The sequence below is a fragment of the Pelobates fuscus genome, chromosome 10 (assembly GCF_036172605.1).
Source record: "Pelobates fuscus isolate aPelFus1 chromosome 10, aPelFus1.pri, whole genome shotgun sequence".
Classification (NCBI taxonomy): domain Eukaryota; kingdom Metazoa; phylum Chordata; class Amphibia; order Anura; family Pelobatidae; genus Pelobates; species Pelobates fuscus.
The window spans coordinates 31,387,555-31,413,406 of NC_086326.1; the positions used below are offsets into that span (position 1 = coordinate 31,387,555).

Sequence of the window (25,852 nt, forward strand, 5' to 3'; positions counted from 1 at the left end):
AGTCTCAAAAGCTTCACTGCTCTTTGACGTGTTGCAATCCAGAATGCAGGGAGGGGAAAATACATCACTGCTTCCTTTCAGACTGAATAAACACCACCAAGGGCCAAGCTGTCAGTAAAGTGCACTGTGAGAAGTTTAATTTCAAGGGTGTTTGCTTTCTACCAGAGCATGTCTTATCTGCAGTGCTTTGTCTCAGCTACATGTTTAAAAAAATAAATAAAAGAAAAATGGAACAACTTATGGTAGCTTTCATATGCACGCCAGATCAAGTGCCCAATCTTCTTAGACTATTCGTATGTTTGGAAAAGAAGAATTAGCTAGCAAGTTGTATATAATGGATGATTCACCCTGTGTTCATGGGATATTAAAGTAACAGTATGAATGCTTGCACTAGTACTCAAAAGACCTCTGAAAACCACATCTGCTTTATTCCGAGATGTTCATCAGCTACAGCAACACAGGCGACAATTTAGGATAGTAAAGTCAGTAAGGCAGATTTATTCTTCATTTTTAATGAAATCAGAAGATAATTATAACTAGAACGTTATGTGACATTTTCAATTGTACGCAAAGCAACTTTGAAACAAAAATATAAGTCACTGGTACCTTTCTAGCAGTGTGGGAAAATTTGGGAGGAGGAGAAAAATAAAAAAAATAAGACACTACCCAAATAATACCACCCTCTCGCTTTAATTGATCTCTCAAAAAGCAATAAACAACTCTTTAAATGGCGTTTGTGAATACCTTGCTACAGTATATAAAATACATGAAATATGGAAATGATCAATTTAAAACATGGGTTTCAGAGTTTATTCACTAGACATTGAACTGAAAACCAAGGTTAGAAAAAAATGTTGCGGCAAAAGAGCCAAGCTATAGCAAGCTGAAAATGTTGCCAACTTAACTGAAAAATTTAGGTTAAAACAGTCAAGTGTTTAGGAAATAACCAGAGACTTTAATTTTTCTTTATGCAACTGGAAAGGGAGTACATTTTATAAGTAAGTACATATAAAAGGAACCGAGAAAAGATTATTCAAACCGATTACGGTAACTTAATGAACTTATCACTGCAGGCTTGAATATACAAACTTTTCATTTCTTAGGTTAAAAAATAAATAAATAAAAAAATAAAAAAAATACGAGAAAGGCAACTTTTAACCTTTAAATTAAAACTCCAAGTACCATGACGATTACTGCCCATTGTAGTGATTATAGTGCCAGGTGTGTCCTGGCACTTTCACAAACCGTTTTAGAATAGTTACTTATCTGGGCTACATTGGGCGGCAGTGGTTATGGTGCTTAGAATATTCCACGTTCTGCAAGTCATTTTCATTGCAATCAACAGGCCCTTTTTATTGATCGTTTACTATATAATATGAACACAAAATGTAAAAAATTAGGCTAAGATAGCCAAACCAGAAAAAGTAAATTTAATAAACGATGTTAAATAAAATTGAGAGCCACATTCTAGGGCGGGAGGGTTGGTAGGTCAGGATGGGTCATTGATATTCATTGCTAAGAATAAGGAAGGCTCTCTCATTTGAAGAGTCACTGGTATAAAACATACAATACAAAAGGTACTTTTCTTGGCCTAGCATGTGGTTTATGTTACCTAAAAATCATGCCAAAAAATATTTAATATTCTATGCTATCTGTTCAGGTTCCCTAACCTATGGCTTCATTAGAAAGTTGGGCTATGCAAATATAAGCAATGAGAGGTTCACAAGGACTTCTTTGTTAAATGTTCACACTCAAATTTGCTTTGTTTACCAGTTTGAGGATAATCCATACACTCCTCACATGTGTGGGGCAATTTGAGAATAATTCTTTCTGGGTGAGATTTTTAAGTCATCTTCTTTAGCTTAAAAAAATGTTTTTTGTTCCATAAGCCTACCTTTTATATTCATCCCTGTCAATCTAGGGTCCCCCCTCTTCCTTTTTGCTCAAATACTTATGTCATTAATTTGGGGTCCGGGAGTTGTAATTCACTTGTTAGCTTTTACCGGCACAGAGTCAATTAACCACAACTCCGTTGCTGTACCCATAAACACTACTTATGTGAAATTAGTTAGCAGTGCTATAAGAAAGATAAGTAAGCTGCATTGAGAAAATCGGAATGGACAGCCACAGTAAGTCTGTGCTGGGGAGGGGTTGCGGTAGCTTGCCCATATTGATCTGCAGCTACTGCAAGCCAACACTTCATATACCCACAAGAAAATACGTAAAACTAATTGCATGCATATTTTCTATGGGGGTATATCAACTAAATTGGTCATTTAAAAATATACACAAAAGTGTACAAAAAAAAGTCAAAATATTAATAATGTTCCTTGGTTTATCCTGAATCAACCGATTACCCATAGGATGCAGAACTATTAGCCATAAGAACAAAAATAAAAACATACCTGCAGGAATGCTATACATCCATAAGCTCCCACCTTTTCTCTCCAGTTAGCAACTCTAATACATCATAAGTACAGACAGGATCAAACCCATTCAATTACAGTGTTTGCTGAAGTACAACTTAGTATCAAAGTCCCTATAGTTATATAAAAAAATGATTAGAAGTCTCAAAGCCATATAAATTTAAAAGATTAAAAGACAGGCACTCATGTTTTATATTTGTTCCACTGAGTTTTGTTTTCAGCTCGGGTCTCTATATAAAGAAAAGAAAAAAAACAAGAATGTTTGACAACTATAATTCAAAAGCTAGATTGTGTTCAAGCTATTTAGAGTAATGCACGTAAGATGTACGAACATGGACTGGGAAATAAATAAACTAGAAGTAACTGGACAACTTGCTAAAGAATACTGCTAAACGTGACCACTTCTCAACAGGTGAAATGTGAAGATTCTTCACGATTAAGGTAATGCCACAATTGCTCAACACTGTTATGAATCAAAACATGAATAATTCACATAGTTCTTGGTCCAATTACTGACAGAGAGTTCCGCTGTCCCATTCACAACTGGGAAAAGAAAAAAAAAAAGAAAAAAACACAAACAAACCAAAACATATAAAACAAGACACACCATGGTAGATTATCAGAACGCAACCACACAGTTTGTAACACTTAAATGACAAGTCTTATTGAGGACTGCTCATAGAACCCACAATACGGTCATTCATGGTCAGTAATTATTATTTTTACACCATTGCCTTGTGTCTGGACATTATAAAATGACTGAGTGGTGAATACCATATAGTAATTGACTTGGTGTTCACTCAGGCACAGGTTACTCAAAAAAAACCAAAAAAACACATTGTTGAAAATCCACACACTTTTTCTGTGTTCAACTGTCTCATGATGCAGTGACTGTGCAGGAAATGCAATCCTTTGGCTTTCTCCGTTTTTTGTTTTATTGCAAAAACTGTGCTGTACAGGGGAAAGTGCATCTTGGCTCTCCCATATTGCAGGAAGACATGTCGACGTTCCTCCAGCATTAATGCAGTGGGTTATCAAACACCGTGTCTGGTAGAATGGAGATTTTCAGCTTGTTTGCCGGCCAACTGTATTCCTTTGGTAATTTTAGCTAAAAGTATTTAAAAAAAAAAACAAAAAAAAACTTAAATAAAAAGATAATCTAAATATCGGTCAAAGTAAAATTCAATGCAAAGATATTTATTTTTCCCATTTCACAGTAGGATTTAAAGAACCAAACAACTGTACAGATCATGCCCATACAGCCTCACTCCTCAATTCTCTGTCATTTAGGTCTGTAAGAAGAAAGCAATTTAACTCCTAAAAACGGCAGAGAAGTGAGCAGTGATGCATCCAGGGCATGATGTATACACCAAAACGGCTTCATTAAGCTAAAGTTGCTTTGGTGCTACAAGTATTTCTTTAACTTTCAAACCAATCTTATTGTAGAAGGTTTAATTTAAGATGTTCTTATCTGCTACTGTAAATTGCCTGCAAGTGGAAAGCAGCCTCCTGTGTGAGGTTAGATAAAGAAAGGAAAAAAAAATAAAAATAAAATAAAAATATAAGGACAAAGAATTAATAACTCTTTGAAACCTGCAGACTTGCTTGCATTATCAGACAAGCACTTGGTGGGAACTATAATCAGCACAATCTGAATAATATAATTTGGAATGCATCACTAACAGACCACAAGCACAGCTTAGTAATAGCTTGACTCCTGATGTGCCTGATTACATTAGATCTGTACAGTTTTTTTTTTTTGGTTTTTTTTTTTTTTTTAAATCGAAAACAGTTGATCTGGTTTCTTTCAGAATCAGTACAGTTCACCAATCTGGATTTTAAAGACTTTGCATGTTTATACCCTGTGAACTAATGACTGTCTTTTATGCAAGATCACCGTTAAGTGTCTATTCTTCAGTAAACCAAAGTGGTTTTTTTTTGGTGTTAATTTAAGTTTCTTAAATTGCCTTTTTTTACCATTCATACAATCCTTTCATTACCAGCTACATTTTGTTTGTGGTTAATTTACACTAATTTCATTAATGATGTCATGGGAAGAGAACCCTAAATGGCAGCAAAGAAATCATTGTTTTATTTACATCTTTTGCATATTTCTTCAAGTAAATATTGTTAGATTACTGGGGAGAATTAGTATTACAGAACGGCCACCACTATAATTTATTAAAATAGGTGATCAAATTCTAATGAATGCAAGATACGATATTCAGCAGGGAAAATGGCCAAATCCTGCAAATCTACTCTTTTTTTGTTTTGTTTTGGATGGCCTGAGGCTGCAGAATCTAAGGCTGGCAGTTTAGACAGATCTTCTCTTACAATGCATCCCTTTTACGCCCCCCCCCCCTCTCCTCTAACTCAAGCAAATGAGAACTCACTTCCTCTGGAGAGCTTAAATCTTCTAAGTCTTCCAGCATTTTTTCCACCAACTCCTCAGTCAGTAAAATCTGAAAAAGATAAAATAGTTCTAGTCTTTTATGTTCAGTTCTCGGTATAATTGGCAGGTATTTGATTTGATTTTCTACAGCATGGAATTTTTTTAATTTTTTCCCCCCCAGGAAACCAGAAAAGAAACAATATATACAGAATTCACAGTTAAAACCATTCACGATGCAGTTCATGCTTGATGTGAATTTCTATATTAATCAAGTACCAATGTAGAATTACACATGGAAAAGATTTCAGGAGAAAAAAAAGGTGGGGGGGGGTGGGGGGGGGAGCGGGGAAGAGGAGAAAGGAAGGATTAGGTTTAGTAAATTAATCAAGATACTAATAACAGTATCACATTTGTATGAATCTACTTCAATCAATATTCATCACAAAAATGACTGGTCTTTGGAGTTTTCTTTTAGAATCCAACGTTTAAAAGGGTGAAAAAAATTCCAGAGACATTAAAATAGCGAGCATGATCAGAAGAAGCTTAATTGGCAAAACCAGTTACGGCTGAGCTTCTTGAACGTGTCCTCAAAACACATCCTTTGAGTCCAAGTGCTTAACGCAACTTATAATTATTCTCTTTGAAATAGAACATTGAATTCAAAGTTATTTTTTTTGCTTAATTTATATTTTAAAGCAATAAAACTAATTTGTGTGGTGTCACAATTATGGATCAACCGATTAAAAAAAAAAATATATATTTTCAGAGCCATTGCCAATTCTCCGTCACCTTTCTGGCCGATTGGCAATAACTGGTGCCAATATTCTGTACATTTAAAATGCTCTAAAAAGTAACAATTGCTACACAAATCTGACACTAACTGAATGTGCTCACAGCAATCACATTCCTATCACTCTCAGCCTACCAGTACATGCTGGGACCAGTGATATCCCAGCATGTACAGTGCTGTTACTGATAGAAGTGTAATTGCTGAAGCCAGTCCAGTATTTTAATATTCACGATATCACCTGCCTGCCTCAAGCTAAGCTCCGCATGTGGAGGAGACTCACAGAAAGGGGTAACAAGAGGTCAGAATGTGGTGCTTCATTAGCGGTTGGCTAGAGTTTCCGGATAAACAAGACTGCTTGTGGTGACTGGGAGAGTTGAGTAAGTGATTGGTAATATTGGTAAATTATAAGACAGATACCAATTATCGGTGAAATGCTGAATATTGGCTCTAATAATTAGCAGACCCAAAAATAAAATCCCTAGTCCCAATATATCATAAGACCTCCTTTGGCTGATGCTCATGCCTGGATTTTATTAACACGGTTTCCATGTGGTAGATATGGATAGGGAACAGCATATTAAGCAATGAATCATGTTACATGTTAATAATGTGTGAGCAATGCAGTTAAAGAAATACTCAACATTTTTAACATCTAAATAATCTGTACGTTCTACACAATCTTTGTTCAAATATTTCAATAAATACGAATGAAAACAAAAACCACGTGAGATGGCATGTTACAGAATAAGCTCTCAAAAATGTACAAAAATGGGGGGCGGGGCCGGACCGCCGACGGGATCAGACACGCTTTGTCTGAGCTCCCGCTTTGAGGCCCGAAACGGCGCAAACTGGGGATAAAATCTTCCTAGCCACCTGCAACAACTATCACCCTGATCCCCAGATCCTGGGGTTCGAGGGGATACCCTTCAAGATGCCCTCCGTAACCCGACGAAGGCCCAAGGCGTGAGGAGCTTGAGCCGGGATGAGACGGCCGCTCTCCCGGGTCTCCGGCCGGTGTCCGGCGTCCATCCCCCCCCCCCCCTCTGGGCCGGGGGGGTCATCCTGGTCTGCATATACACGCAGCAACTTCTGCCATGGCACGACACGCGGGGCGAAACTACCACCCTGCTGCAGAAAACCCACCGGCGGTATTCCCCAAAATGGCCGCCGCAAGACAGCAACATGTGCAAGCTAGAACGATCAAAGCTGACAGAGGGAAGGCCCCCACTGTGGAGACTGATCAAGCGGTGCGGTACAGCGACAGGCAAGCTGGCGCAGAGGCATTCGCTGACACTGACCAAAACTGGATCCCCTGTGACCACTCGGCACTACTGGTCTCCACATGTGCTCAAAGCCCTGGCCCCACAAGATGGCGGATCATCGTGACATGTGCGCTGAAATCGGTGGAAGATCTCTGTCACAGGTCAGAGAAGCCAACAAGGCCCCCCACGCATGGATCCAGAGGGCTAAAAGAACCCAGGACCTGCCTGTCCTGCACTGTGGTCCCACAAACAGCAGCTTGGACGACCTGCCACACCACACAACACTTATCCTCGACAACGACCACCGACCCAGCAGCCGAGCCAGGTGCTCCCACAACGGGGCTGACCTCGAGCACTCCCCACGCACGCCATGAAACACAGCAGCCCCGAGAGGAAGCTACCGGACCCAACAGGCAGCCAGCCTTAACATCAAGCGCCCAAGCACCAATCTTGACGGTCTCTAGCCTCTACATTATACCTTACGTCCCAATGTGGCAATCTGCACTGCACACTGACGGGCTGCCCAGCAGGCCGACGCGGACCCTCACCAAGCAGACATGGAACCAACATGGGGTGGACATTTTACACTAGCGAAGTATGGTGATCTCAATGTTGACGCTGCTCTCATGTTCTGCTTTATGTGTTCATGCTGTCCACACTTTAGAGCTAGCGTAACATGCAACCATTTAACCATCTCTTAGGCATGCAAATGTGAGGTTCGATCAGCCTAGCGGGAGCTTGCTAGTGGAACCATGTATGTATAATCTCTGCATAAGCCATGTTATCCTTCTTTGTCTCTCCTCTACCTATTCTTCCATGATGTATGCAGTATGGTTTAACTAGTCCATATAAATGCTACTCGTGCACTCCAAGCGTGTCGTATTATAACAATTAAATGTGCTGTTAATTCTGCCAGGATATATGCCAATATCTTTATCTTGCAATTCTTCTTGTTTAATTCATGATCCTACTCGACAAAAAAAAAAAAAAAAGTGCAGCACCTCTTGACTATATGAACCAATTGTTTGCAACAATATTGTATACTAAATATGTCACGATTAAGCTTGTAATCATCTCTGCACTCAAAAATAAAGAATTAAAAAAAAAAAAAAAGTACAAAAATGAATGACTGTGTTCCTTTAATTTACACACCATCATAGTTCGCAAATTGTTTTTTTTAAGTACTTACTAATGCATCAACAAGGACTCAAGCTAAAACAGTGTTCAAAGATAACATTAAGTGTAAACGAGATACGGGTTCTAAAGCAAATGAACCACAATAACTAAAGCTAAAATTGACAGATCGTTGCTCTTGACCTTCTGTGATCTCTGTAATGCCATATGTGCTCTCTGGAATTACAAAAAAAAAAACCCAGATACACAGTGCCCCAGCAGGTCTACGTCAAGAGAAAAGGGCTACAAATGAGCCAGAATCCTTTATTACTGGAGTCCATTCAAGCTGAAGCATTTAAGGTAATGTTTAACCATTTTTCTGGTTGATTAAATAAAGGAGAACAGCACAAACAAGACTAAACATAACTGCTTGTCCATAATGTAGGACACATTGATGGTGACTTGTGAAGCTGAAAGACTCTTTCCTGCAGAGCAGTTGATCATTGCTATGTTTTTGTGATGGTCCGCCTACGCAAGGAGAATAATGAATGCTAAAAAGGCAAGCTCGTTTGCTAATCCTTTTCCTTGAAACATTTAACCGAGCAAGTGCTAGAACTGGTTTTATTTGAAGGTGCACGTTAAATACCATAACCACTACAGCCTGTTGTAGTTTTATGATATCAGGCTGCAGACATCACCCACTAGTCCTTTGTCAAATAATTTCTGTGTGGTTGGAAACCGTGTTCGCCCGAGCCGTCTGCTTGATGGACTGCCATTGCAGAACTTCGGGATTGTGACAAAGGTATATTTCACAAAATCTCACTGCAAATATGGCCTTGAAGGCAGACTCAGAACATAAAGTAAACATGTTTCATGTTTTAATAACCATGTATCAAACAGCCATCCTTGCCTACTGACAAAGGGCTACTAAAGCACAAGAAATGTTTAGCCGCTGTCTTTTTACTCAAACCACTTAAAAAAAGAACCTAGATCTTCATCTCTATATCTCTCTCTATATAGTGAACTTACATCAACTTCAAACAAAAACAACTTACTTGTAGCCACGGACCATGTGCTGCATATGGGTGTTCCTCTGTGGCAAAAGCACCTTCCACTCCCGTGGACACAAATGTGATTGCAGTGTCTCCAGTAATACTTTTATATGTAAAATGTCTTCCATGTAACAGTCTTCCCCTACAATAACAAAAGTAAAAAAAATAAACAAACACCCCCACGAACATCCCTACATACAAAAAGTTAAATATATTAAAAAAATAAATAAAATTAAACTCAACATTCCTTTTGTTGACGTCATCAATGTTCTATTCACTATGCCAATTTAAATGGGAAAAGTGAAAGTGAGTTAGGACACAGTATTAAGTGTATAATGTGCTCTGCATTAATTATTTTCTGCAATAGAAGTTCCCATACACCACACACTGATGCGGACCAAGGGGGTAGAAACAAAACACACATTTGCAAAAGACAATCTTAAAGGGACACTACAGTCACCAGAAAAACTACCGCTTAATCCAGTGGTTCTGGTGTCTATAGCCTGTCCCTGAAGGGTTTTCAATGTAAATGCTGCATTTTCAGTGAAAAAGCAATATTTAAACTGGTGCCTGGTAACAACACTAGTTACAGTCACTCAGACGACCACCAGAGGTGCTTCCTATGTCAGTGAAAGCATGGAACATTTCCCATGGAGATGCATTAATTCAATGCATCTCTATGAGGAGATGCGGATTGCGGCAGCGCAACGTTTTAAGGCACATGTGCAATATCTTCCCAAAGCTACAGCACTGCTTCAAATTTGCAGCAATATCCACAACAGAGGGCAGTCTACAGTGAACCTTGCACCGGATTTGGCTAGGTCACTCAGCATCATACCAGGTCAGGACAGTTTAGTAGATATACAGTCTGCAGCCTTTACAAGTCCTCTACAGACTGTCTGTGGCTGTCCAATAACAGACTTCCCAATGCAGCTCAATGGGAAGCCTTTGCAAGACAGGAGCTCTGGGCAATTGCTGCCTCTTGAATTGAACGTCACGGAGCTATACTACCAGGAACTAACAGGACAGGTTGCCTGAATGACAGTCAGGGGGTGTAACAATGTCAATTTATTAAAGTGCCAATTTCTGTTGAAATCTGTAGTGTTGAAAAAGAGCACACTCTTCACACATAATGCATTTCAGCAAGCTAAAGTGCTCCTTTAAGACAGAATTGTTATAGTATATTACTTACCTTAAACAAAGGGGAATCAGTGTTCCAGACTCCTGGTTAAACTTGAGGTGAACACTCTCGAGTTGTCTTGTACGTATTAACTCATGAGGAATAAGAGCTGCAGAGCTTTCACTCTCTAAGCTATCTTTTCGACTCCTAAAAAAAAATAAAAAAAAATAAAAAAAAGTATTATTTTGAAACGTTTGTATGCAGTGCACAGTTATTACAAAGCAGAAATCCAAGCAGATATTAGTTACATTAACCTACAAGAAGCATTATGTTTAATGGAACAAACGTAATATTGTATGTAGGCCTCTGGCAGGAAGTATAAACAATACCTAGCATTAGAATGAACATTAAGTTCCAAATAATAAATAATCTGTTTATACCAGGTAGTCTGGCTGGAGAAATACAGGAGTAAAACATTTCCTATTGGTCTGGCTCCAGCCTGCCTGTTTTTAGGAAGGGTATAAATACACTGTTGCAGTTGAATTGATATATGTACAACAGCAATAATGTGGTTAAGATGATGAGTAGGTAAAATGTATACAATACTCTTTTAGTACACTCGTAGGGAGATTTTACTTAGAAGATGCCAATAATAACCCTATTTACCTCGGCATCGCACAAGGCTAGTGCCTACCTGAACCGAACGTCCCGACAACTAATAATGAAAAGAAATGAATAATACGTGCACATAGTGCTACCAAAGTGAAACAAAATTAAGTGGTGACAAAAGAAATGTCCTTTCCTTTCTTTTGTCACCACTTTGACGTTCAGATAGACACTAGCCTTGTGCGGTGCCGAGGTATATAGGGTTATTCGTAGAATCTTTACGGACTCTACCCACTGTTAGGTCTATTGACCCGAGTTCTAAGAGAAGATAAACTATTCAGGTTAACGAATATTCATTTAGCTCGTTCAGACTTCCCTCTCCAGGCTATTAACACTTTCTTTGGAGAGGTCTTTACGTGGATTGAGGGCTCTGTTTGGTGGAATCCAAATATCAATGATTCTATTGGTATTGGATTCCCCCACAATCATTTTTTATTTTTTAAAATTAAACAAGATATTACTATTTTTTACATTTTCTTTCCACTTTTTATCTTCTGTATAACATACAGTCCTTTGCTACTCCCCTTTCATGGATACCATTCGGTGGATATTCTTTATATCAGATATTGTGTCTGTAGTCTCCACTTCCCTCCTTGTTTTCCCTAGATACTATTTGATCACATTGTATATTTAGCTATTCTAGGTCTATTTTGTTGTACTAGATGTAATAAAGTTAGGGTTCTGTTTTAGCAACCCCCCACCCCTTTTTTTTATCTCACTGTGCTCTCCCCGTTGCACTCCCCGATAGTGGAGTGTCCTGGGATTTCGTTTTCTCCTATTGTGTTATTTGAGGGTTACCTCCTCGTAGGGAGCAAAGTTTAGGTGACCTCCCTCCATACTTGGAGGTGTGATTCTGTGATACTCTCCCCTCCTGTTTGGCAGGCGTGTGTGGGTAATCGCCATATCTATTTCTTAATTAATGTATATGAAAGGCTGCACACCACCTAACTTGAAAAGCAGGTGGATCGTTGCCGGTTGAGCCTTCTTGAATAAGAGTATATTTGAGAGAGTGGTCTCAGAGTACCTGGGTCTATACATGAATTTTCAAGGAGTGCGAGTTCCCTAGGTGTCTAAAAGGGCAAAATATGCTTCCTTAAGAAGTGGGACAGTTGGGAGTAACACAGATTATCGAGTAGAGAAATATTGAGGGATTGACCTTTGAGTTTGGCAATGGTAGTTGCATTGTCTTTTAGAATGGAGCCAACTGTAGAGCATCCATCTCCCGGGAGTCGTCTACTCGTTCGTGCTCCCGGTTTGTCCTGGAAATATGGGTTATCATTTGGGGGGGGGGGGAGGGGGGGGACAGAGGGGAGATACCAGGCGACAAATACCCAATACCCTGGACAGCCATTAGAGGCACTTCCTGGAAGAGGTACTGCAAAAATTGCAAATTTATGATTGAGGAGATGCAGAGCGGCGCAGCAGAGCTATTAACGACCATTCACACTTGCCCCAGTAATGATGGTCTCAGCCAGATAAGTGGAGGCACAATGACATCAGCAAAACCAGGGAAAATAAGATTAGTAAATCTAGACTATTGGGCCACCCAGAAAATAAACAGAGTATAAGGTTCAAGTAGCTAGAGAGTGTTCCTTTAAAGTCTGCTGTATGTTTTCACACATTTTTTTATAAAGAAGTTCCCCTTTAATTATCAGAAGTGAGCATTGGACCTACTGGTTTCTATAAAAAAAATATACCGGTAATAATAATAATAATAATTAAAAAAAGCGATCAGTGACAGAATTCCAAATTACTTTACCCATTCAAAAATCGCATAAGGTTACAGTGTGGTGAGTTAAGTTAGCACTGCAATAACTTTAGTCTGTCACAAGATGGAGCTGTACATAAAGATAGATCTGCAGCAAGGGTTTAATATGCCATCTAATCAGACTACATATGTTATGCTACATACACTTGTTAATAAACACAACATGTGTATTTTCAGGCATAAACACCTAATATAAGTTACTATTAGCATTTTTTACCGTATTTTTTTTTTTTTTTTATTCTTTATTTTTGTAGTGGACGTAAAGGAAACAAGCAAGCTTGAGGTGCCCCAAAAGCAATCCTCAGAAAATTCCCACGCTTAACATGCGGGGTATACGATTAACTGGCACATTTTTATATTTTATCAGGCTTAATGAAGTAGCTTTAAAACATCAGTTGAAATGTAAGTATATTATGTAAACAGGATTGGTTCATGCGTGAATTAGGTTAGTGGCAACATAGATAGTACAGGTAGTGTAGTAAAACGCTAGTGATAACATTTAGCATATATATATATGTAGCTGCGTGATATTAAACAGGTCGCTTATATAGTATAACCAGCTAGGGCAGAGTCGCTTATAAGTATACTAGTTGCGCTTATGGTTATAAATACGTGTCTTGCATTTAATGTGATATGTTCGCCTCATGCGCATAGCGGTGCGATTGACATGTTGCGATGCAATGCAAACTAGTACATATGGGGGGAGCGGGGCCGGGCCGCCGAGCCGACTGGAAGCAGATCAACATGGCTCCGGGCCTTCAGCCCTAATAACGGCACTAAATCCGCACATACACTGCTCTGGAGCCCAATATTCAGATGGGTTGAGATGGAGAATCACCTCAGCTCCAATCTGATACCGGGCAAAGTCCAACATCATGTCGGAAGCACCGGAGCGCAGGCACCCGGCCTACTGGCCTGCACAAGCCGGGACATTGACAGCAAATGATCCAGAATCAGAAGCCGGCAACATAAGCCTCAGAAGAGGGCCATGAGGACGTCAGAATCGGCCCCGCTCCCCCCCCCGGCCGGTGGGGGTGATCCCGGCCACATGGGGACGGCACACACCAAGACGGAAGCCCCCGACTTGGGCCTACACCGATCCCCTACACTGGCAAAGGCTGTCAAAATGAAACCCGCCCGACGACAGGACCAAGGAGACACAGACCAGTATGCTGAGGGACACGTCGGCACTCACCTTGGTGGTGGACCGGACCACGGGCGCACTTCCTGGACTGCTCCCGAGCCGATATCATGGCTGCCTGACCTCAGGGTGAGGTGGGCACCCGGAGGAGACTGTCCCCACTGCTGCGAGCCCGGCGGGTGTGGACGGCGCGTGCTCCCGGCGGACCGGTGGCTGGGAGGCCATGCGCCCACCGCCCTGAAGAAGTGGCCGGCACTGGGTGAGACACACATGGCACCCCATGTACCCACGGGGGAACCGAGGAATCAGGGGAGGTGCAGGGGACACACGGCCGGCGGACTCATGTGGGGGGGGCCCGCAGGAGCACATGTTGTCCCTGAGTGCCCACTGAGACACGGTGCCCACGGGGGCGGCCTGGGCGGAACGGGAGGACCGTCCCGGGGCCGGACACCCGAGGAGACCCTTGCAGCACGGAGTGCCCCTCAGCCAATGTGGAAAAACACCATGCCTCGCACATCAAGTGGGACTCGATCCTTCCTGTGAGTTCACAGGGCACACAGGTTTGCCACCTACGACACCGCTTAAGGAACGAAAAGAAAATTACCAAACCTGACACTACCCTCATTTAGCCAGCCAGGACACACAGACCTGCAAGGCCATACGGCCTTTAGTTCTGGACATGATGCTACACACTCTACAGTTAAAGCTGACCCAATGTTTACTCGAGAAGTACCATGACCACCTCTCTTTAATGTGGGAGCCCTTGTGCTCTATATATGATTTGTTTGCTTACATAGATAGCGCATTACAGTTACCTGCCTTTATTCTCATCCCATAATTTTAATTTTTTCTTTTAAATGTTTATCTCTATATGGCCTAATGAGCATTCTACATAAGACTGCATGTTTCTTAATGCTACCGCACGCAAACTGACATACACGGTACCCGCATGTGTTCTTTAAAAATTTGCATCTAAAAATATGCACCCTTCCACAGTAATGATGCATTCACTCTGCTACGTTGTTTTTGAGTTTTATTTAAAGCATACTAAGCTTGACAAGCAGTAGCTAGCAACAAGGACATGACAATATGTTTTTGGATAATTATCATATACCTTCCATGTTTCATTACTGCTTACTTACCTGCCTAACTACTGCATTACATGCTACTATGCCTAAGAAACCTCACGGGGACCAACATAAAGCATTGACATGAATCAGCAAACACAAAACAACTACATAAATAAGCTAACATAAGGTAACCACTCAAACAGCCAAAGCAATCACATAATTAATACAAACCTGCTCACACAAAGCACTTACACAAACCAGCACACACACAAAGCAATGCGCAAACCAGCTAATCAGATGCGATTGCATAAACCAGCTAACACAAAACATTTGCACATACCAGCTCACATACTGCAATTGAAGGGTAACTACCAGCCTGCTCTTACATTATTATGTGTATGGGTGGTGATTCTTAACTATTACGCCTTCTCTATTGTTGCATGCCTGCACTGTGACAGTTTAAGCGCTACTACATGACGAACAACTATTACTTAAACGCCTGATAATGCGTTAGATATATGTAATAGCACTAGCACAATCTCTGCAATTTACGCTATAATGCTTGTAAGTATATCCCTGCAAAGTTCAAATACGCTTATATGTTTTGATTGAATACGCCTCTGCGCAGGCGATACTCTGCATTTCTCCTTATATGCTGACAATTAAGCTTCTACGTAGGCAACTGTTCACCTTATTGGATGTTACTGCATAAGCCCCTGCGTGGGCAACCACTTGCCTTAATATGAACCAATTCGCAATATGCACTTATATTGTGGAACAATAAAAATATATTCAAAACAAACTAGTAGTTATGGTACATGTTTAACTTGCGCATTAAACATAAAACTAAATAGCAAAATGAGGCAGAGTAGAGCTAAGCACAGGCAAACAAGCGTAGTGAGTCTGGCATAAAGTGAGCTTTAGGAACGCTCTGTGTGGCAGGACTTAAGGATCTGGCATTTGCGTAGGCTGTGGAGGGAGAGAGTCTCTGCATAATGTGCAGGGTCTTGGGTTGTGGGCCTCACCCCTTGTCTGTCTAGATTGCCTCAGCCGATGCTAGTCCTGGAGGCCATACGTACGACATACATTTAATATTATACATTTTTGACACAAAACCCTGCAGTGGTCTAGAATAGCTGTCCGGCTAGTGCATAACCAGGAAGAACTGAGGGTACAAAACTCTGGATCGTAACAGCCGAGTTATAATAAAATTTGAACTTGAAGAGTCATTGTTCCTGGGTTGTGCGGTCGGGTGTTGCGTTACTACCATGGTGGGTGGTGTAAGTTCCCGCATTTGGTTGTGTCAGTCATCCTATGCCCACCCTGGTGGCCTGGTATGCACTGGGGTGCCGCTTCCTCGGGTCGCTTTTGTACATCGGGGCGTTTGGCAGACATTGATGAGTTTTCGCCCGTCTTTCGTTTTGGATGTTGGGCTGGGGCGATGTTCTGCGGTGTGCCGTACCTGTCATCGGATGTAAAGCGCCCCCTCTCCTCCTGTATGGCAGGCATATGGAGGCGTTCTGCTTGCTTTGTGGCGGTAAACTCCAAAGAAGGCGTTTTGTGGCTTTCCATCTGCGGGGGTGTTGGGCTATTGCCGCTCTTCTAGTGGGTCTCTGCCCACTAGCTGTTGCCGTTGTAGCTTTTACCCCCTTTGGCGCTGTCTCGCCGAGTCGGGGCTTCTGCCGCCCCAGTTCAGGTTGTCGCCAAGTTTCCCGTGCTTTCTGAGCCTCCTGCGCCGCCGCTGTCAGACGGGCTTCCCATTTTGCCCAGAAGCACTCAAAGGCGGTGTCCAGTGCCAGGGGTGGGTGAATCGGGTGCCCGTAGTTTTGCAGGGCCGGACCTTGCTTACTGTCGGCGGCCATCTTGGCTGGGCCTCGCAATTTCTGCCGGTCCTGGTTATGTCCTAGAGCGTGCCAAGGGTGAGCGCTCTGTGCGGTTATGTGGACCGAGATGACCCCCTCCGGTCCGGGGGGGGGGGGGGGGGGGTAACGCGGGCCCGTGCATTCCGAGGTAGCCAGTCTGGGCGGCGGGAGAGCGGCCGTCCCTCCCGCACCTGCCATGTGAGTAGGCCTCTGACGCTCGAGCGGATAACTTTTCCCCTGTTGCTTGAATGGTGTCATAATGTTCCGCTCGGTGTCCCCTCTGATTTGGTGGTCTTTGTGCCACGATCGATGTGTAAGGTATGTAAAACCGATTTGTTTGTCGTTTGTTGCAGGAGCTCCTGAGGTTAACGTCTCCTCAGCTCCATGCACAGGCCCCGCCCCCACTATTAGCATTTTTTAAAGCAGCAACATGTTCACAGTATTTTACAATTATACATTCGGGATACACAAAAAATGTACATATACCAATTATTAGTTTAATAGAATGGGGTGCCTCATTTATGGGCCCTAGTTTTGTAAGAAACCCAACAATATCGGAACACATCCTTGGTTAAACGTAGTAATTGGGGGAAGACCCCAAAAACCCCACAAGATCGTTTTAGTACTGATGGAAAAATAAATCCAATACACACATGCGTTCTCACAGTTCTGTCTGATGCAGTGCGGTCACATTTCACAGATACACATTGCTAAACCGACTGCAAGCTGATCTGGCCATGGGCATTTGTAAACAGTGCTACTAGTTGATGACATATCAGGGAGGTGCCACTCTCTTAATGCTACTGCAGTGAAAACCTCAATTTTCACAAGAAAATGTTATAATCATTCCAATCATAATCTGGTTTTAATCTCGGCTTCTATTAATGAATTTTTCCTTAGGTCATAGGACTGAAAGAAAGTTGCTGCAAGAATGGCTCAAATTCTACTGTATCTGTTTGTCAAACTAGATTGTGTTATGATATTTATACATTGTACCTGGCAAACAAATGATATTAGCAATTAAATAGTAAGTCGTTAAATATTTAAAAAGGTGTTTATGCTTAGAAAAGCAATCATGAGAACTACTCTAGCACAAAAATTTGACACTTAAAATATGGTCAACTTAAAGTAACACTGCAGAATTAGGAATACATATCTGCATTCCTTAAACAGCATACCCCACTGTAGCTATTTATTTGGGGGGTTGAGGGTAGGACGACAAAAATAAAGTTTTTAGTCCCCTTTACGAACTGAGGACTGTAGGTGCATGTGCGGCACTTGCCGATATGCGTCTGCGATTCAGCTACAGAGAATTATTAAATACAATGATTCTTTAAGACAAAGCGTGAGGTCACGGAGCAAACATGACAACACAATATGTGAGCCGGGATGTAAGGTAGTTACAGCCATGGTTCTCATACCCAGATGGCTAAGGGAAATAAAAGTTACACTCAACCCCATGCCTGGCTAATAACAAACAGTTAAAAGCACCAATACATGCACTTGGGTGCCAGGCTACTAAATAAACCCAGTGTTGTGCAGAGAGAAGTTCGCAGTACAGGAATCTTTCTAGATTTCATACCAAGCTGTGGCACCTGTACAAATATTTTCTCCTCTCTGCCTTGCATACCTTTGTTGTAGCCAGGTAACACCAACAATACAACCACTAGCTGCCAATAATCAGAGTAGGTCTCTTTGATTTTTGTCAAGCTGTTTAGGAGTGTTTTGACAACAACAAATGGTGCTCGCACAAGGAGACCGCCCCTACCCAAGGCTGCATGAGAATGTAGAATTTCCTCTTTTTCCTCTACGCAGGACAGCGGTGACTGGTAAGCTTCTTAAAATGTAATAATTGTTGATAAACTTTTAAAATAAGTATTTTCAAAATATTATCACAAAAATTATATAATTACAAAAATGTCAATATATCGAAAAATATTAGCTCATATTGTAAAGCATTGCGGACTAAGATGGCGCTATACAAATGCCAATAATAATTTGAAAACCACTCCAAAAATGTAAGGCTCAGTTTTAGAAAATAAATAATGTGGAAGTGTAAACTATGAATTAGCAATGTGACTCCACAGTGAACCGTCTTGTGTGTCCAATATATTACGTGATGCACTCTAAGAAAAGACTGCATCAGATCTCTACCAAAGCCAAAAAGGGGTCTCTACTGCTTTGCTTTCTAAGGAAAAACTTTGCAGCTTCAGTAAAAACACCTTATTGTAGGAAGTCAGCCGATGCCAGCCACACTGCTGGAATGTTCGTTCATGACCCACTGAACAGCAGGAGTTAAAACCACTGGATAAAGCTTGGGGGAAGGGAGGAGAACATATTCACCAAGATCCAAATTGTAATTAAAGTCTGAATGGCAAAGCATGCAGGCAAACAGGATTTATTCTCCAAGTCAGCTACAGCAACAGTTATTTGTGCCCATTTATTGCCAGATTTCAAGTCAGCACAATTCACAGTTTAGAGAATAACCTGCAGCATGTTTGTGCTACACTTCACTCAAATGAATAGAAATAGATGATTTTAGGGGGTTTTCCCATTGCTGGTTTACTAAACAGGTCATCTGTGTGCTTTCGGTGTTATAAATTAAGAGTATAACTGTCTGTAATTAGAGACCTGTTCAGAGCAGAGTCTCCCTAGTTATTCGTATAAAATCAGCTGAAACTTGCTTTCCTATAGCTTTCCTTGGCGGAGCAGCCATGAACCTCCGAGAACATTTGATCGATGGAAAAATGATTACCATAAGTAATTGCCAACATGCAGAGATATACGAAGTCTCACAATATTCCGTAAAGATATAAAACATGAATGGTGGGGGTTAGTTCTTATTCTAACAATACTTACGGCGCCCGGTCATGGTTCATGCCATTGTGTCGCTGTGAACTTATAGGAGGTAGAACAGGTTTACTGTTTATTTCAAGGCCTCTTCGTAAAGCTTCTCTGATTTGCTCGGTGTCTGCAATTACAAGGTTCAAAATGGAAATGACAAGCACCACAACTATCTATGCCCTTAACATGGAGCAAGGAGTCTCGGATCGTAAAATCCAATAATTAGCTTCATTAAAGCTGCAAGTAACTGCACAAGTCAACCACCCAGCCACTGGGGGACACCACAGGGAGCGTTATGATGCCTCCTGGATGCACACGTTATTTTACAGCAGGTGCTCTCATTGTGCTATTAAAAACAAAAAAAAAACCTGGCTGACTTGTTTCTTTCTCACAGCAATTGAGCATAAATATTAAGCTCATAGAGCAAGGTAAGTTAATTTACAACACAACAAGCCTTTTTGCTAGTTTTCTGAAGTGTTTTTAAAAATTGTGCATTACAAGATAACAGACCTCTACTGCACTTTCTAAACTAAAGAAAAGTTATTACTACAAGTACACTAAGATTTCACTATATAAAATAAAAATATGTGCCAACACATTATTCCATAAAAAAAAAATAAAAAAAAAAAATAAAAAAATCTCCTTTAACCCCTTAAGGACACATGACATGTGTGACATGTCATAATTCCCTTTTATTCCAGAAGTTTGGTCCTTAAGGGGTTAAAGAATAAATTGGTCAAATGTCTGATGTTAATAGAAACAGCCTCCCAGGATTCCTCTGCACAGAACTTACCTTTGCCTGACAAGCGTCGCGGCTGTGTGCCAATGCAAATGCTCCGACTGTCATCTTCATCCTCCGGGGGGCGACTCAGATCATCCCACGCACATTTAGCACTCACACCACTAAGGTTCGATCCTTCTGTTTCAATACCCTTATCAACTCTCTCCTGCTTAATAAGTTAAGGAAAAACAAAACATGACTCAGGAGGAGCTTGTTTGGGGTACGGCAGCGTTCCCATTATTTATTTATTTTTCTAATTGCATCAGGCATCCAGTGGAGACACAAATTTTCATGCATGCATACAAAATAATTACTTTTCACACAGCAGCTCAAAACCAAGTTAAAACAATGGAGTAATTCCCGAGAAACTGGAAAACCAAGTAAGGCTGGATGGTTACAGAGGGGAGAATACAACCAGTGCTATATCGTGTCCATTTATTTCAGAAGTCTCTAAGACCTCTGTACGCTTCCCTTCCACTTTGGAAGTTAAGTTTGGAAACTAAACACACATATAGAACACAGTTTACCATGCTATTTGCATATAATGTGGTGCAAAAGGCTTTCTTGCCACAGTCTCACAAATCTGTTTGCTACATCTGTCCTGTGACACTGCAGGGAGAGGTTATGTCATCCATTTCCCATAAAAAGGTATTTGCATGATGTCGTATTACATATGTAAACACTCCATGTTTGTTGTATCTCCACCCCAACTCATAAAATAAATTACAACTCTCATCAACTACTGTAATAGAAAGCCCAGTCCAAGTACCATAGCTTACATATTGGATTTATTTACATCGATCCTTAAATGATCCTGCGGCAGAGTGTTGTACTACTGCACCTCCTATAAAGCTTCAGCAATAGTTTACAGGGCTCAGCACTTGTGTTTAAAACTTGATGCCAAGGAGTGCCTGATAAATCTCAGTCACAGGCAGGAGATGTATTGTAATTTAATGAAATTCAGAGACGAGCAGCCATCCCAACATTTGTTTCTCAATTAAGCTTTAAAATGAGAGAGATTGTCAAAAACAGCATGCAGTGTCCCTTTAAACAGCATTATAATAGGTTTACTAAGGCATCCATTTGCCTCATACTATTGGCTACTGAGTATTTGACATTTATACTACTCTGACATACTTGCAAATGTGGATCAATTTCAAATATAGTTTCTCCTCTTCGCATATCGGTTATCAACCAGGGTCCTCCAGCACTTTAAATAAGACAGAAACATTTCCAAAAATTAATATTGTTGTATTAAAGGAAAAAGGGGAATAAAGAAAAAAAAAAAAAAAAAAAAAAAAAAACAATTGCTAGGAAAAAAAGACTGAGCAAGCTCTGGTAAAACTATGGCTTTGGTCAACTACAGCATTCAAACCGGCTTTAAATACATACAGACAGCACCACAGACGGTTTAAAATTAAAATAAATATAATCAGTTACCTGTAAAGCATCATACAAAAAGAAGGTATAGCAAATCTTGGCAGTGTAGAGGTTTCTGAATGGTTTTTCCTTTGATGCCCTGAATGGACAATGCATCAATGCCAATAGTCTACCATTCCACCTGGTACCCAACACACATACTCACTCAGGAACACTACTCACACAGGAACAGTGCGGAGGAGCTCCAGAATCCCCTGTCCATTCCATTGCTGGGCTGCATGTAACTCCTCTGTGCATATGCCAACTATCTAAAAAGAAAATATCAAAAGCAATCATAAGCGGTGTTCTTGAAATTGCAATATTTTCCACTCAAAATAGGCAAAGTATTTTCAAAAATTACCGTTCCAGGCTTTGCCTTCTCAAATGTGGAAAAAAAAAAAAAAAAAAATGGCACCCGACCCCACATTTTAAAAAATGTATTGTATAGATAACATTAAAATGGAGATCTCTTTTTCTATTCCATTTTTCTTTAAATGATCCTAAAGTTGCACAGTCAAAAGAAGCAGTCTACAGCTAGTCAGACACCTCCCTGATCAGTAAGAGGATCTACCGGTCTGGATCATCCACCAATGATGCATGTTATCTTATCTTCTCCCATAAACATGTCCCACATAGGTTTGTGGGATAAGCAATGAATCACTTAGCAGCAGTTCTGCTCATCACATAGGATGAGTGGGAAAATGTTAAAAACGCATATCAGTCAAATGACACATTCTTGTTTTGAGACAGCTATTGGAAGCACTGTTGCCATAGTTTCTTCTGATGGCCCTGCTCTCCTTTTCTCTATTATTGTTTTCTTATTCCTCAACTTTGTTTTCCTCTACATTTTTTTTTTTAAACTCATTTTATTGATATTTGCAAAATAATAAAAAAAAGTATATCATGATTTGAGATAATATCTTCATGTAGAATTTTAACGATTTGGGCCTACACACTAACAGAGAAGGTAGATACAGTGCTAGCTCAAGGGACAGCAGGCAAAAACATAGTTGAGAATGCCGTCAAATCCTAGAGATGGTTAGACGCAAAAGGTTAGAGACCTAGAATTAATAGAATGTTTACAAAAACGGACAATGTATGAATACAAGAAAGTAAATATAGTTCAGAAGAAATCTAAAGCATTGTTATTTCTAATAGTCCCAAATGTATCCTTCTAAAGAGAGACTTCTTGTAATTCTGGTAACAGTCACACACACATGGTCTCACTTTCCTGGGGAACAATATTCAACTTGTAATATTACCAATGAAAAAAAGTCTCTAATGTAAAATATATTTAACTGAAATGTTTTTTTCATACTGAAATGTTAACTTGACAACATGTGCCATACAAGTCTGATAAAGTTTTAAAAATCCTCTCTCGAAATATTTTTGTTTATTCTATGGCCTTCAAAACTAACTCCATTATTACAAAATCCACCTACTTAAGCTACACAAATATGAGTCACACCAGGCTACCTTCAAAAACTGTTTTGTTCAAATATCATCCTGGCTACAGCTTCAATGTGGTCACCCTGGAATTATAGAGGATTTAGATCATCTCAATCACCTGCTGCTCTTACAGGCAGTTTCCTTTTACAACAGGTTATTGAGAAGAGTATTCATTAAAAGCAGGTGGAGCAGAGAGTTTATAGCTCAGGGGAAGGCAACCATCTAGTAATACTGTGCCAATACAACAGTTTGAAGTCCCTTGGTGTGACGGTCCTACTTCTTTAAATTAAAGTGTGTATGTTGCTATATACTACTTGCGTTATTTATGGGGGCTGCAGTTTGTAGTGTTGTATTTGTACATATGTAGGCTGTTCTATTGTACAGTTTATGGTCATGAGTAGTTTGTGGTATTGTTAATGATTGTCAGTGGTTGTGTTTGTGGGGACTGTGCGTGTGTTAGCATGTGGGCTGTTTTAATATATTTATAAGGGGGAGGCTTCTTCTGCAGCTCTTTGTATATCTACATTGTGTGTGGCTTCCATGGAGTCCAGTGGGGACCAGGCTGGCCAGGTACAGGTAAAGGACAGGAGCCGTGATAGCTGCTGAGGGCTATCCTACTCCAACATGGATTCACAGTCACATCTGAGATCACTTCCTCTGCAATGCGTGAATTAAGGATTGTCCCTCACAACCTGCGATCGCCGCTCAGTTTGACCTAGCAGTTATCTGAAGTCTCACTGCGACTCCTAATAGGCCAGAGCCGAACGCCTTGAGTGCTGCGCAAAGGAGCCTGGAGTGCCGAAAGTTGCTGACTCCTGGTTTAGCCAATAAAGGCTCCAAAGAATGTACAGGTGATCCAAGGTGTGTAGTGTGGCAAGCACCAAGTAATTAGCTGCAAGAACACACGGTTCTACATTGAATGAAATGCTGCAGGACAAGTGTGATTTTATTCTATGCATTAAAAACATATATAACCCCCACCTGTAAGAATGATACCATTCCAAATGGAGTCTGTACTGGCTGCATCTGAGGGTCTTCTGTCAGGAGCATGTGTTGAATTCGAGACTCACTGTTGTCCAGAGGACTGTGCCATGATACATGATCACCACTGCAGAATGTGTTCTCTGGAAAAAAAAAAAAAAAAAAAAAAAAAAGTGAGAGACAATGGCTGTTTCTGTACCATAGATAGCAATGTCTTACAAGCCTATTGCCATTAATTTGCAGCATTACTGTTTAAGACTGTTGGGTAAGCAGGAGTGGACATAATTCTGAAAAAAGTAAAAAACAAAACAAAAAAACGAGTTAAAAACTGAATTGCAGACATAACAAAATGACAGATGGGAAAATTCTCAAACATTGGCTATATAGTTTACTGCATAGCTATTATAGCTTTAAAAGGACAACTGTCGGGGTGGGGGCGGGGCCGGGCCGCCGAGCTGAGCGGTCGCAGGCCAGCTCGGCTCCTGCAAATAGAGGCACAAATAGCCTACTAATCGTGATTCCTGGAGAGTTTACCGGCAAAAATCTGCGACCCCCGGTGATAGCGGGCTGCCTGAGCTGAGGAGAGGCTTGCTCTCGACAGTTTTAGTCCCTCGGAGGATGGGGCACGCTGCCACAGGCGGGACCTTTACTGGCGGTGAGTGAAGCGGACGGCCGCCGCAACGCTATCCTGCCTGACGGAGCCCGACACGCGTGGAAGGCCTGCGGACCCGGTCCTGTTCCCCCCCCCCCCCCCCTATGGACCAGGGGGGGGTGATCCTGGTCCAAACCAAGCCAAGCCACGCTTACCAGCTAACTATACACGCACCGACATGCAGCCCGAGACCCGCACACAAGATGGCGGAGACCACGTGCGCAAGACCTGCAACCTCGGACGCAGGGCGACCTGCAGCCACCACCTGCTCTGGCACACAGGGCACTACCAAGTACGGGCCCAAACACCCGGAGATACCCCTGGCACATGGAGCTCAACAACCACCGCACACGTATATTACATTGCCGAGAGGCCCGCTCACTCTTCATCTGAGCTGGGCGCTCACCGGGAGGAACCCCCCACAGCCTGCCATCCACCCAGGGAGAAGCTAGGGGCCTGGCGGAACCCTGGGCCCACGGTCCTGATGATGGGTCCAATGGCACAAGGGCGCGAGTGCCTATCAAGGCCTCAGGCCGAAGACGAGCGGCCCTCGGAAGCAGCGTACCCACAACAGAGATCCTGGTCAGCGGGTTAAAGGCACTGGATGCACGCAGGACTTTGGGCCCAATCTTGGCTCCCTGTTACTTGACAACTTAAGGACTAACCCGAGTAGCAGACCTTTGGTGGTATTTGCCCCTCTCTTTGCTTCCAACAGGTCTCCCCTTGCTTAGCAAACGTACCTCTACCTAACCCTATCAGCTTAATTAACTCCACTCAGCCGATGCTGATGTAGACAAGCTATTTTAGCCTATTGGTAACCACTTTAATCTTAGTAACTCACACAGCACGATGTATTGCCCGATCTTTATACTATACTAGCTAGACTAACTAAGCCTGCTACTCTATAATAAGTGCTTATTGTATTACCAATAACGTTATCACTATGCATGCCACTCTGCTGTCTCTTACTCTGTAACACTCTTGGGTTCGGGCAGCTATCCTTATGTTGATCCTCGAGATGTTCCTGTTATTAAGCCTGGCGCAAATTCTCAGCGTGTCTTAAC

General features: G+C 41.4%; 1 protein-coding gene across 2 annotated transcripts in view; it reads right to left on the reverse strand.

Moving 5' to 3' along the window:
- Positions 1-1,075: 1,075 nt before the first annotated feature.
- Positions 1,076-25,852, reverse strand: part of SUFU (SUFU negative regulator of hedgehog signaling) — a 41,939-nt gene continuing 17,162 nt past the window's right edge. Inside the window, exons 4-12 of one of the 2 annotated variants that reach the window (XM_063434285.1) lie at positions 24,137-24,279; positions 21,890-21,975; positions 21,425-21,497; positions 20,300-20,453; positions 19,522-19,633; positions 10,228-10,362; positions 9,039-9,177; positions 4,820-4,888; positions 1,076-3,534 (exon numbers count right to left, since the gene is read on the reverse strand). In XM_063434285.1, the coding sequence (XP_063290355.1) occupies positions 3,445-3,534; positions 4,820-4,888; positions 9,039-9,177; positions 10,228-10,362; positions 19,522-19,633; positions 20,300-20,453; positions 21,425-21,497; positions 21,890-21,975; positions 24,137-24,279 (1,001 nt within the window). In that variant the 3' untranslated portion in view covers positions 1,076-3,444. Of the gene's footprint in view, positions 3,535-4,819; positions 4,889-9,038; positions 9,178-10,227; positions 10,363-19,521; positions 19,634-20,299; positions 20,457-21,424; positions 21,498-21,889; positions 21,976-24,136; positions 24,280-25,852 lie in introns of both variants that reach the window. The other variant, XM_063434284.1, reaches the window with a different exon arrangement.